Below are 14,728 nucleotides of genomic sequence, written 5' to 3' on the forward strand. Positions count from 1 at the left end.
ATCTCTGTCTCTCTCCCCCTCTCTGACTCTCTCTCCCCCCATCTCTCTCTCCCTCTCTCCCCCCTCTGTCTGTCTCTCCCCCTCTGACAGTCTCTGTCTCTCTCCCCCTCTCTGACTCTCTCTCATCCTCTGACCATCTCTGTCTCCCCCCCCCCTCTCTGACTCTCTCTCCCCCCCATCTCGCTCTCTCCCTCTCTCTCCCCCTCTGACAGTCTCTGTCTCTCTCCCTCTCTCTGACTCCCCCCCCATCTCTCTCTCTCCCTCTCTCTGTCTATCTCTCCCCCTCTGACAGTCTCTGTCTCTCTCCCCCTCTCTGACTCTCTCTCATCCTCTGACCATCTCTGTCTCCCCCCCTCTCTGACTCTCCCCCCCCCATCTCTCTCTCCCCCCTCTCTGTCTGTCTCTCCCCCCTGAGTCTCCAGCTCTCTCTCTCCCCCCTCTGACCATCTCTGTCTCTCTCCCCCTCTCTGACTCTCTCTCCCCCTCTGACAGTCTCTGTCTCTCTCCCCCTCTGACTCTCTCTCCCCCCATCTCTCTCTCCCTCTCTCCCCCCTCTGTCTGTCTCTCCCCCTCTGACAGTCTCTGTCTCTCTCCCCCTCTCTGACTCTCTCTCATCCTCTGACCATCTCTGTCTCCCCCCCCCCTCTCTGACTCTCTCTCCCCCCCATCTCGCTCTCTCCCTCTCTCTCCCCCTCTGACAGTCTCTGTCTCTCTCCCCCTCTCTGACTCTCTCTCATCCTCTGACCATCTCTGCCCCCCTCTCTCTGACTCTCTCCCCCCTCTCTGTCTGTCTCTCCCCCCTGACTCTCCAGCTCTCCCCCTCCCCTCTCTGACTCTCTCTCCCCCCTCTCTGTCTCCCCCTCCCGACTTTCTCTCCTCCTCTCTGTCTCTCCCTCTCCCCCCCTCTGTCTGTCTCTGACATGAAGACTGACGGCTTTTACCAGGTGTCCTGAGTCCATCCCCACCTCCCTTAACATGAAGTCTTGACCCCTCTACTATAAATACCTAGAATAGAAACACACACACACGCACACACACACACACACACGCACCCACACAAAGGCACATATGCACGCACACACACACGTATACAAGTGTGCGCACACACACACACACACACACACACACACACACACCCACCCACCCACACACACTGCAATAAACATTGTCTACTGAGTATAAAGGAGGGTCAGTGGTAATAACGGCGGCTCCTCTCTCTCTCTCTTCCCCTCTTTGCTCTTTCTCTTCTCTCACACCTCCCATCTCTCGCTTCCCCCCTCACTCAAGCTCTTGTCTTCAAAATCACGTTTTCTCCTTCTCTGACTCACTCTCCGTTTCCCTGCCCTCCTCCAGCTCTCTCCTTTTCTCTCGTTCTCCCCGTCTCACTCGCTCCCTCCACTGTGTTCCGTCTCCCCCCCCTCCTCCTTCCAGCTTCCCCGTCCTCTCGCTCTGATTGGCTTGTTTCGAATGACTCTGTAACTTTTTTCTATCAGTTTTGCCATGACAGTAATAGCAGGTCAGTGGATCCCACGTTACATACATTGATGGTATTTTTTTTTTATATCCAGTAGGCGGCACCTGAAAACACCAACGCGTGACGGCTGTGATAGTTCAATCTCTCTCCCGTTTCTCCCCTTGTTGTGCAGGTCATACATGGTGTCTGTGCTCCTCTTCACATGCAAAGCAATCCCAGCTCCCTCATTCACAAACTGACATGGGGAGCTCGGTTCTGGTGAAACCGGGGGACAGGTGTCAGTGCAGGCACACATGGCCGTTCCCCAATATGTTCTGGGTAATCTGGTGACCACAGACGCAAACACACCCACCAAGCTTATAAGCATCAAACCGTGTAGCACAAAGGCGAACGGACAACGCCGCTCTACTTTAATACGTGGATTAAAGGCACCTGCAACACGAATTAGGAGTATCCACGGTGTTTTTTAATTGTCCCATCAGGTGTCAACAAGAACATCATGAAAGAAATGTCCTCTGCATCTTCCTCTGTCACACCAGCACGTCCTCCCTCACCACATCCATAAACCTCCTCTTTGGCCTTCCTCTTCTCCTCTTCCCTGGCTGGCAGCTCCATATTCAGCATCCTTCTCCCAATATACCCAGCACCTCTCCTCCACACACGTCCAAACCATCTCAATCTTGCCTCTCTTGCTTTGTCTCCAAACCGTCCAACCTGAGCGGTCCCTCTAATGTACTCCTTCCTAATCCTGTCCTTCTTCATCACTCCCAGTGAAAATCTTAGCATCTTCAACTCTGCCACCTCCAGCTCCACCTCCTGTCTTTTCGTCAGTGCCACCGTCTCCAAACCATGCAACATAGCTGGTCTCACTACCATCTTGTAAACCTTCCCTTTAACTCTTGCTGCTACCCTTCTGAAACGCTTCCCTTCTTAATTAATTTAATTCTTCTTAATTGTTTTATTTAATACCAAATGTAAAACTTGAGGCGTTAGGCCATGTGCCCCTGGTAAACCACCACCATGTCGAGGTGACGGAGAAGGGAGAAATATGGAGGCACTGCCTGCTCTTTTTCCTCCCTTCTCCCGTCGTGAGAAGAAGGAACAAATCACACTCTGCATCGGTTCAGCTAGGACCGCATCATTTCCTTCTAAAATACAGCACGGATCCATATTTGAAGGGACGGGCGGCATTATGAACAAGCATGACACCGTCCACACCCACGGCACACCCGCCAAGGGTGAACAGCTGCCGAGAGAATCGAAGGACGGAGAGACAGACACTTCCATCGCATTTAGATTATCATTATTATGCCAAGATATGGTGAAATGTATATAGCTAGAGTATAGAGACGCCTTCCATTTTAATTAGACCATCATTATTTTAGGAATTCTGAAATGTGTACAGATGTCAAACTAACGAGTTTTTGATATCCAGCACTTGCGTGTCTCACAGGACAGATACGCTTCCGTCTTATCCAACGTGAGAATCCACACCAACTCCCCCCGTGCTCCGAGTCTGTATTCTGTCGCGTTTCGTGAAGTGTAATCTGCAGAGACCACTGTTTGAAATCACACAAATATCCCACCGTATGTGTTTTGAGCTCATTAACCCTATCTACAATGATTGGTCAAGGCTCCCAGTCTGTCTGTTAGCTTGCCTGTTCTACTACAGGCACATTCCCCTCGCTTGCTCAGGTGGGCGTGGGAATAAAATCAATCAATACATACAAACGCCGTTGATTTCTTCCCAAAGGAACCGACACAAAAACTATTTTGGTTCAGTAAATTTCTGCTGTCAGTCAGCCCGGCGAAGGCAGGCTGGCCGGCCACTGTCCACTCACCTCCCCGGGAGCTGCTGCTGACAGACAGCCGAGATGGGCAGAGACAGGCGCCGACTGGCCATTGGGAAATTTGGGAATTTTCCCGGTGAGCTGGTCTTGTGAGGGCCGGTCTTTTTTTCCCAACCTCAACCCCAGCATTATACTATATTCAATAGGTTGTTTCACCTGCAGCGGCAAGGCTGGTGCAATCCGTAATAGCAGGTAGCAGTTGCCATCACAACTGAAAGTATCTAGCACTAGTGAAAAGCATCTAGCGCTTGTTGCCGGAACATGGATAGAAAGAGAAAACCCACGGCCGGCGGTGCAGAGGTGCACCAAAAAAATAAAATGGATTTGCTGGCTGATGCTACAAAGTGTGCTAAAATAACGGATTTATTTGAGCAGTCTGCAGGTGATGATGAGGTAGAAACATCCGAGGAGTGAGCAGGGAGCAGGTGCTTTGTCATGCTTACATGCTATGTGTTGTGAACTAGCAAAATAAATTGCTTACATACGTGCTGTGTACTAGCTAAATGAACTAGCTCACATGCTATGTGATGTGTACTAGCTAAATGAACTAGCTTACACGCTATGTGCTGTGAACTAGCTTAATGAGCTAACTAAAGAACAAAATGTTTTTGTGAACCTTGGGGTTTCAATGCCAGTCCCACTGCAGGTTTGACCATTTCTAAGGTTTAACTAGTCGGACTCAGTGCACAAACGTTAAGTTCTCTAAAGTGTTTAAAAAATGGTCGTCGACTTTGACTGAAAATAGGTAAAATGTAAATTTGATCATTTTCTTCTAGACTACCCATCAATTCTTTTTCATTATAGCCTATAATGCATATAGGGTCCATAAGGTTAGTGGTTGGGTCAGGAAGGGCATCCTACGTAAAATTTTGCCAGATCATTATGCGGATTGACAAGACTGCAATCGGTGCTGTGCCCTCACAGGGTACCCATGGAAACTATCAAATCCTCTGTGGTGACCCCTGGGAAACAGGGAACAAGCCGAAAGAAGAACAAGAGCCCGTAAGGCATATAATATTTGATAGCCAGCCCAACAACAAAACTGATTTCTTAAATACTTACCTTGCAGTCTGAATGAACTGGGGAACATGGCTCTGAACAAGAGAGGGGAAGGATGGAGGAGGAGTGGGCAGGAACCAGCACAGATCCAATTAGACGTGCACTATTGAATGTTATTGTGTGACTGTGAGCACAATACATCATTCATATGATCAGGTTGGACTACTTCATTCAAATTATTTATTGTTGCATTACAAGAAATAGGGTGAATGGCAAGTATGTTGCATAATACACCACATATGTATTTGCTTATGTCAAGGTTCACGAATTTAATGGATACAGCAATGTTTGACGCTTGTGTCAGACAGTCCAAATGATGTCTGTTTTATGCATTTTTAAAAGACAGATGAACCTGAGTCAGACAGGGAAAGTTTTGAGGAAGTCCTTGCAGGGACCTCTACGGAGACGGGGTGCGTGACGACCAGCCAGCGACACTGAACAATAGAGTTTAAGAGTAACTGAAGCATAGGTATATTTAACACTCTTGTTTGGTCTTACTGATTGAATGCAGCTAATTACTGCTCATCTGGAAAATTCCGATGCAGAGTCAGCGAGGGAGAGGCCAAAAAAACAGTTGTGGGGAGAGAAGAGAGGGAGGCGTAGTGTGCTCCTGTGGCGTCTGCTGCCTTTAATTTAGTTCTCTGTGTTTAAACGCTGTGGACTGTTCTGCAACATTTAAATAATTCTGATAATAAAAGCAGGCTATTAAGTCAAATAAAACAAAATAAATTACAAGTACTGAAAATAATTGTTTCGTTTTAACACATTATGACTTTGTATCATATGAAAATGTTACGCTCAATTGTGGCTATCAAAAATCTTGTGACTTTTAATTGCCTCCCTTCCAACATCTGAATTTAGAGGGAATTATGTGATGTAAATAGACAAAATAAAGCCGGGCTGACATTTTTCAGCCTTGAGACCAACACAGAAATTAGTTATACCGATAGCGCTGATGGAGGATACTCAGCCCTACAACTCGACAAACTGACCCTGGATACCTACAATAGCAGCCACCTGCCGCAAGGCCACATTTTTCGCATCAAATTCTCGGTAGGAGTTGCTGGTGGAGTCCTTCTGATGAGGGAAATAAACGTTTCCCCTCAGCTTTTACTGACATCAGTTGCATTACATACAATACAATAATGCAGCCAGTGTGTCCGCGGCTTTGGAAGTGGTCTGGAAGTCATGGCTTTGGAAGTGGTCTGGAAGTCATGGCTTTGGAAGTGGTCTGGAAGTCGTAAGCACCAAAATGCAAGCCAAAATTGCCCTACACAAGCGGATTCGCATCAACACGCCCCCCGGCTGCAGCATTTAGCAATCCTGAGCCACGAAACTACAAAATGGACGCAGGCGAGAAAAATTCCACTGGCGGTGGAGACATTACCAAGCGGACTGTGTTTGCAGCTCCGTTGGGGCTGCAACAGCACAAAAATGAAGCGCTGTGTGTCCTTGCTCCAAGTGTGATTCCTGTCAAAAGAGCTTCTGCCCGTCGTTGTATTTGCTCTGCTTCAGACATTGTAAGAATTCCAGACCAAAACAAAAAACTTCAGAAAAAAATAATCACATTTTGCATTTTTGTGCCTTAATGCTTTGGACACACACACAACAACAGAGTCTATCTCCACTAATTTGTTATTCATTCTAATAACAGCCTCTGTCTCCACTAATTTGTTATTAAAATTCTGAAATATTAATTCATTATTGAGGTTTCTTTTTTTCTAACTGCAAAGTTTGGAGTTATTACCAACCCACTTTTAAATGTAGCTGCAGTTGTTACATTAACAACTACACTTTCGACAAGGTGGGCTACCATGAGGCTACGGAGGAAGACGGATGAAAGGATGAATTTCAGCAGTTTACTTCGGGGGAGCGATCGAACCCGGCGGTCCAGCAGCAGTAGAGGTTCAGGGGAGCTATCGAACCCGGCGGTCCAGCAGCAGTACAAGTTCAGGGGAGCTATCGAACCCAGCGGTCCAGCAGCAGTAGAGGTTCGGGGGAGCGATCGAACCCGGCGGTCCAGCAGCAGTAGAGGTTCAGGGGAGCTATCGAACCCGGCGGTCCAGCAGCAGTAGAGGTTCGGGGGAGCGATCGAACCCAGCGGTCCAGCAGCAGTAGAGGTTCGGGGGAGCTATCGAACCCGGCGGTCCAGCAGCAGTAGAGGTTCGGGGGAGTTATCGAACCCGGCGGTCCAGCAGCAGTAGAGGTTCAGGGGAGCTATCGAACCTGGCGGTCCAGCAGCAGCAGAGGTTCGGGGGAGCGATCGAACCCGGCGGTCCAGCAGCAGTAGAGGTGATTCATGGCTTTGCTGTGATCCCGAGTCACAGGAACATCAACCTCGCAGCTCGGGTTTGACGGCATGTATTTGGACGGGACGTGTCGAACCCGGCCCAGACGATCAGCCAGGTAGCACTGGGTCCGTTGTGTGTGAGAGGGGGACACGAGGGGGTTTGTGTTGTTCTAGCACGTCAAAGCGGCTCATCCCAGTAATCACCGTTAACAGAAACAGCAGCGCTGCAGATAATGAAGTAACATGAAGGCTACTACCGGGTATCAGTTAGAGTAACATGGAAGAAATCCACCAATTACCTTTTAACAATGGCATCTGAGAATGAAATACTTCATAATGGAGTTGGAGTCCACACCAAGCGACACGTGTACTGTAAACATACACAGCGTACTTCTTCTGAACTAAACAACATCACACGGCTCCCATCAACCGCTGGACTCTACTGATCTACCCGTCTCTAGGCAGCTTTCTACCCCTGTGTTCTGGCGTTTCCATACGTACACACCCCCTACATGGACACAGGCCTGGAGAGCAGTTGTAATGATGATGGCATGGGGGGGGGGTTGCAGGCTGTAGTTAAGAGGGGCCCGCTGTCACAGACAGTTTGGACCTTAAACCCCTCCCCTACATCAATATTTATTCGTTAATGCTTTATTTCACAGGCATGTGATTTCTCCGGCTTTGGCAGCCAGCTCCATCCATACCACTGTAGACACAGGGGACATCAGACACCGGGAGCGTCCTCCTTGTTTGGACAGCCATAATTAGCTCCTACTGGCGACATTGAAAACAGCAAGTAATTCTGCGCCTCCCCACGAGCCCGTTTGTCATTCAATAGCACCTATGGTTTATAAAAAGACCCCAAGATTCAACAGTGGCTGGAGGTGCAAGGCATGGAGACTATGCGGGGCAGCTAGCCGAGCTGTGCTGGAGCCCTGTTTCCAGTCAGCACCTCTGTTTGGACCGGAGGCACACAGCAGACGCTGGGCTGACGTGCTATTCGTGGCTCCTGCTGGGGCTATGGGACTTCTGAAAACTCGGTCTCAAGTATAAGCTTTTTTTTGGGGGGGGGGGGTTCCCCCTCTTTTTCTCCCCAATTGTACTTGGCCAATTACCCCACTCTTCCGAGCCATCCCGGTCGCTGCTCCACCCCCTCTGCCGATCCGGGGAGGGCTGCAGACTACCACATGTCTCCTCCAACACACGTGGAGTCGCCAACCGCTTCTTTTCACCTGACAGTGAGGAGTTTCACCAGGGGGACGTAGCGCGTGGGAGGATCACGCTATTCCCCCCCAGTCCCCCCCCCCCGGAACAGGCGCCCCAACCGACCAGAGGAGGCGGTAGTGCAGCGACCAGGGCACATACCCACATCCGGCTTCCCACCTGCAGACACGGCCAATTGTGCCTGTAAGGATGCCCGACCAAGCCGGAAGTAACACGGGGATTCGAACCGCCGATCCCCGTGGTGGTGGGCAACGGAATAAACCGCCACGCTTCCCGGATGCCTCGAAGCATAACCTTTTCTCTACAGGATGTGAAGACGTTTGACATTTTCAGAACAGAAGGTCTTTCCTATTGTACACCGACCAGGGCCGTGGCAGAGGGGGGCGAGGCCCCGCTCACTGACAGGCATGAATCACGGTCACACGCACACAGCTGCTGTAGTTCTACCGCACGCGTAATGGTTCAATACATTTTTATCAAGTAGAATAATACTGTGTCATCCTGCACAGTCTCAGCTATGGCTTTTTCTATTATAGTGTTTCAAAGGGAGAAAACTCAACTGTGAAACTACTGGCTGCAACTAGATTGAGATTAGGATTCTCTCACTCGTGGATTTAGACAATTACGAGATGCAACGTATTGCAGATGGACGCCTCTGCCGACTGCATCACAAAATGTACCAGGTACGTGAAGAAACATTTAAAAAAAAAAAATTTTTTTTTTAGACAAGCATTGACGAGACTTACCCTCGCTTAAGCATATCGATGAATTTAACTTAAAAATGATGAAAATTACCTCATTTATATTCAGGGGCATGGGCTTCTACCATGGCACAGCCTCAACAGGACGCTAACCGGCCCTGTCATGAACAACACCTCACTTCACAATTACCTGCATACTGAACTAGGCCTGAAATGTTAAACTGCTGCACACATATAACTACACAAAACACACACACACACACACACCACGCATGTGTGTTTGTATGTATGAGTGTGTGTGCATTAGTCTGTCAATAGTGTGTGTGTGTGTGGTGTTTCCATGATATAATATGGGGATGTTTCAGTGTGTTTAGGCTGTTATTAATTGCCTTGTAGTGTTGGTGTGTGTGTTACCTGTCACACCGCGGTCCTGTGTATCCAGTCTGACAACGGTCACACAGCAACTCTCCCTCTTCGCCAAGGTGACAGGTAGGGCTGAAACTAGCATGGGTTCCAGTACGATGTTGTTGTTGTTGTTGTTGACGATGAATTCGATAGCGTTGTCCGAGCACACATTGAGGGACGAGGAAGAGGAGGAGTAGAAGGACGAGAGGAGGGAGACGTGTTAGGCCCATTATTTGTTTCTTCGCACACAACCACGCACACGCGCGCTTCACAACTAGCTCACACGTTTTACATGGACAAACACATCTGGAACACAGCGACTTCTCTTCAAATCGACCGCACTCCCTTCTGTCACTCCAGACCGGACACACACACACGCACTCTTCAGTCTCAAAACACCTCTTCCTCTTAACAATTCCACCCAGAATGAACTGGGGAGAGGGACGAGGGGGAGGACAAGAGAGAGTGAAAGAGGGAGACAGGCAGAGAGAGAGAGAGAGAGAGAGAGAGAGAGAGAGAGAGAGAGAGAGAGAGAGAGAGAGAGAGAGAGAGAGAGAGAGAGAGAGAGAGAGAGAGAGAGAGTGTTCCACCCTAATACACTCTCCCTCCTCTTCTCCCACCTCCCAAACTATAGATAGGTCTGCTGGCTCAGGTTCCTAGCTCCAGCCTTGCTGGCTACCCGCCTGTCTGACCAACTAACTAACTGACTGACTGACGGACTGACTGACTGCCTGATGGACTGACTGACTGACTGATGGACTGACTGGTTGCCATTCTGTGTGACTGACTGACTGACTGACAGCGTGGACGTGTAGTTGCTTCACCGCCTCAGGTAGTCTGAAGACTGGGACAAGCTAGCTAGCTAGCTAGATGACTGCTGCAGTAACTGATTAGCTGACTGATGCTGCGAGCTAATGTAGTAACTCATGTGCTGTAATGAAAACAGTTGTGGCATTTCAACGACAGAAAGAGACCACTGCAACTCTCGCCTGATACTTTGTGACCGTTATTAGTCGGAAGAGTGACAACGTCCGTTTACCCACTATCGGGATGACGCCATTTCAGTGCAATCGCAGGATACCACCGCTCAGAGAATTACATAACGCAAGTAATGTGATTACTTTTGAAACAATTAACAAGTAATATGTTATGCTGTGAGTCCGCTGGTAATAAGAGCAGCACTGCTGCTGTATATCATTTATTTTAACTGGAACTGGTTGACATAATGAGACATTACCCGGTCCAGTGGGGTGTGTGAAGAAGAGCCTAGACATTGGAATGGGGGTGACGATGTCAAGGGGGAGCGTTCAGCTGCTACGGTCGGACTAACTGAAGGGTGGCTGGTTGTCTGGCTGACTGGTAATAGAAATATGAGAGACTGGCATGCTATTTTAAGGGGCTGGAAGGGATGGGTCTTCAAGCTATTATTACTAGTAGGGTTTGAGGGGTGAAAAGAGGGAGGGAGAGACAGATAAAGTAGGTACGAGGAAGTGAAGGGGAGAGGTGTAAGGGAGAGAGAGAGAGAGAAAGAGAGAGAGTCTCTTGTCTTTCTTTAGCTCTCTCTATTAGTGGCTCTGGGAGATTTGGACAGGATGTGTCACGATGGCAGTAGAATTCTCAGCTGCTGCTGCCTGTGTGTATGTATGTGTGTGTGTGTGTGTATGTGTGTGTGTGTTCCGGCCATTTTGGGAAAGCACAGAACATACATGGGTAATTTATGAGAGAATGCAAGTTGAAAAATTTCAACCATTTAGGCTAATAATGTTTGGGGATACTATTTTCCTTCCTTGTGGCATGTCCACAAATAAGTGTCCGGTTCAGTGTCGGTGGGGGAAATACCTTGGCTCACGGGTATCTAGCTTTTTATGAGAGACTTGTTAATATTCACATACTGACTGAACCACTGAAGATACATGGAAGACACACCTCAGTCGTAGGCTGTATCACCAATGACGAGACGGCCTACAGGGACGAGATTCAGCACCTCACATCACGGTGCACCACTAACAATCGTGTCCTCAATGTGCAGAAGACGAAGGAGCTGATTGTGGACTTCAGGAGGTCTAGAAGCTGCAGCCACTCCCCAATACACATCAGTGGTGTGGAAGTGGAAGCGTGTCTCCAGCTTTGAATTCCTTGGAGTCCACATCAGCAAGGACCTCTCCTGGACATCAAACACCCAGGCCCTTGTGGAAAAGGCCCAACAACGCCTGCATTTCCTGAGGAGGCTGAGGAGCGCCCGTCTATCCCAAAATTCTCACCAACTTCTACCACTGCACCATAGAGAGCATCCTGACCAGCTGCATCTCAGTGTGGTACGGCAGCCGCATCTCAGTAGACCAGAAAGCCCTGCAGCGGGTTGTCAAGGCGGCCCAGCATATCACCGGTACCCAGCTCCCAGCCATACAAGACATTTATCACCAACGCCTCCTTCGAAGGGGTCTGAGCATCAGCAGAGATCCCACCCACCCCAACCATGGACTGTTCTCCCCCCTGTGCTCTGGGAGGCGCTACAGGAGCCTCAGAGCACTACCAGGCTCAAACACAGCTTCTTTCCCCAAGCTGTTACCCACATGAACCTGGCTACCCACTGACTGTCTGTGGATATGTTTATACTCCTGCTCTTTTTTTACTTATCTTTAGCTTTTAGTCTTCATCTGTATATAGCTCGCACTGTGTTTGTCTGTGTCTCTCTTGAGCTGCCTGGCGAAGCCGCAGCCCTCGTTTCGTTTTTACACGTTGTTTTTAATGACAACAAATTGAACTGAACTGAATTAACATTCACATACTGGCTGAACTATTGAAGATAATTCAAAAAATACTGCGCCGTAGACCAATGTGCCTTCGTTTTAACACTACCAGACACCGGCCGGCACAGGAGAGAGGGGAGGAAAAGAAAGGATGAGAGAGCAGAGGAAGGAACAAGAGAGGGGAGAGCGGAGGAGAGGGTAGAGGAGCAGGAGAGGAAGCGACAGAATTATTAAGGAACTGACAGGGACAGGTCAGAGAGAGAGAGAGAAAGACGGCGATGGAGGTTGGGGGTGTTGGGGGGGGTGCACGGAGAGGTCGGGAGTGATAGATGGCGGCTGTTGATTAAACTGTCCCGAGCTGTCATTATAGTGGCATCAACCTTATCATCTTGATGACATACTTGTTGCTGGGCAGACTGAGCGGGCAGGCGCAGGGCTGACAGTCATTGGCCGACCCATGGATGGCATTCCCATAGTAACCAGGTAGACAGGTGTCACAGTAGGGGCCCGTGGTTCGGTGGGAGCAGTCCTGGAGGAAAACAGGGTGGTAAACAGGGAGTCTGAGCGACGCGGCACTGTGCAAAGAGAAGAGCAGCTGCAGCTTTCACTGCCGTGTGTCGAGTTTTATCCGTTCTGATGGAGCTGCTTCATGGATACGCTACCTGTTTTCCAAAAGCTGGTTAACTTGTAGTACAGGGGTGTGGTTACAACCATAACGATTAAGAACACTCACAGGGGGAAAGGGAAGGGCTAAAGACAGAACCGCAGAATTTTCAGGAATCAGGAACATTTATCTGTCGTCTCCCCCAGCCCACAGCAGCGAACACAAAGACAGAAACACATCCAAACTACAAGAACACACATGTATATCCAACATCCACCCATCCATCCATTATCTGAACCGCTTATCCTGCTCTCAGGGTCGCAGGGATGCTGGAGCCTATCCCCAGCAGACACTGGGCGGCAGGCGGGGAGACACCCTGGACAGGCTGCCAGGCCATCACACAGGGCCAACAGACAGACACACACACACACACACACATTCATACCTAGGGGCAATTTAGTATGGCCGATTCACGTGACCTACATGTCTTTGGACTGTGGGAGGAAACCGGAGCCCCCGGAGGAAACCCACACAGACACGGGGAGAACATGCCAACTCCACATAGAGGACGACCCGGGACGACCCACCAAGGTTGGACTACCCCGGGGCTCGAACCCAGGACCTTCTTGCTGTGAGGCGACCATAATAACCACGGCGCTACCGTGCCGCCTGTAAACCCCCCCCCTTTTTTTTCTCCCGAATTGTACTTGGCCAATTACCCCACTCTTCCAAGCCGTCCTGGTTGCTGCTCCACCCCCCTCTGCCGATCCGGGGAGGGCTGCAGACTACCACGTGTCTCCTCCCATACATGTGGAGTCGCCAGCCGCTTCTTTTCACCGGACAGTGAGGAGTTTCACCAGGGGGATGTAGCGCATGGGGGGGATCACGCTACTACCCCCCAGTTCTCCCTCCCCCCTGAACAGGCACCCTGACCGACCAGAGGAGGCGCTAGTGCAGCGACCAGGGCACATGCCCACATCCAGCTTCCCACCCACAGACACGGCCAACTGTGTCTGTAGGGACGCCCGACCAAGCCGGAGGTAACACGGGGATTCGAACTGGTGATCCCCGTGTTGGTAGGCAACGGAATAGACCCTTACACTACCCGGACACCTGTAAAAACATCTTTAATCAACGATTGTATCATGATCATTGTATTTTATATTTAAATATATATATATTTACATAAGATAGTGTTTATATTGGGAACAACTCTGCATAGCCTCCAAAGCTCAGCATCCTCTTCAATCAGCATGGAAAATATGGAGAACCTACTGGAGACGCACTGCATGTTGGGATAAAGCAGGATGGTTGACAAGAGATCAGTATGGGAAGCTGAATCCTTATGTGCCTGGGCCGTCTCCAGGTGCCATGTACTGACATACAGTAGTAGTACATACTCTAAGTGCATGTACTGCACACTCAGACAGTAACTCGGTATACTATTCTCAATAGACCTAGACAAACAGTATCCTGCACCTCTACGTGAACACTTCATCCCATTTGCAAAAACCCGCTTTTTTCTGACTTTGTCGCTTAGTGCAAGAGGGGCAAAGGTAATCTGCTAGTTAATTCAAAGTTGCCTCAGGTAAATAATACCAGCCAGCTAAGTGACCTTCCCGTCTCCCATGTGAGAGCTAGAGTCCTATGACTAGTGACTGCTTTCCATCAAACTAGAAACTGTCCTAAACTAACCTTTCTACTCCTGTTAGACAAATATATAGTACTATTGATGGGTAGTATGAGTAGTGTGGGTAGTTTGGGTGGTATGGGTAGTATGAATAGAATGGGTAGTATAGGTAGTATGGGTGGTATGGGTAGTATGAATAGAATGGGTAGTACAAGTAGTATGGGTAGTTTGGGTGGTATGGGTAGTATGAATAGAATGGGTAGTAGGAGTAGTATAGGTAGTATGGGTGGTATGGGTAGTATGAATAGAATGGGTAGTACGAGTAGTATGGGTGGTATGGGTAGTATGAATAGAATGGGTAGTACGAGTAGTATGGGTAGTTTGGGTGGTATGGGTAGTATGAATAGAATGGGTAGCACGAGTAGTATGGGTAGTATGGGTGGTATGGGTAGTATGACTAGAATGGGTAGTAGGAGTAGTATAGTTAGTATGGGTGGTATGGGTAGTATGAATAGAATGGGTAGTACGAGTAGTATGGGTAGTATGGGTGGTATGGGTAGTATGAATAGAATGGGTAGTACGAGTAGTATGGGTAGTATGGGTGGTATGGGTGGTATGGGTAGTACGAGTAGTATGGGTAGTTTGGGTAGTATGGGTAGTATGGGTGGTATGGGTGGTATGGGTAGTACGAGTAGTATGGGTAGTTTGGGTGGTATGGGTAGTATGAATAGAATGGGTAGT

The 14,728-nt window shown here is 49.0% G+C and overlaps 1 protein-coding gene across 1 annotated transcript in view; it reads right to left on the reverse strand.

The window, feature by feature from the left end:
* lama2 (laminin, alpha 2) overlaps positions 1-14,728 on the reverse strand; it is a 334,247-nt gene that overhangs the window by 179,997 nt on the left and 139,522 nt on the right. The window contains exons 19-20 of the mRNA XM_056294135.1: positions 12,155-12,282; positions 9,013-9,099 (exon numbers count right to left, since the gene is read on the reverse strand). Of these exons, the coding sequence (XP_056150110.1) occupies positions 9,013-9,099; positions 12,155-12,282 (215 nt within the window). The remainder of the gene's footprint in view (positions 1-9,012; positions 9,100-12,154; positions 12,283-14,728) is intronic.

The sequence above is a fragment of the Lampris incognitus genome, chromosome 15 (genome assembly GCF_029633865.1).
Source record: "Lampris incognitus isolate fLamInc1 chromosome 15, fLamInc1.hap2, whole genome shotgun sequence".
Taxonomy (NCBI): domain Eukaryota; kingdom Metazoa; phylum Chordata; class Actinopteri; order Lampriformes; family Lampridae; genus Lampris; species Lampris incognitus.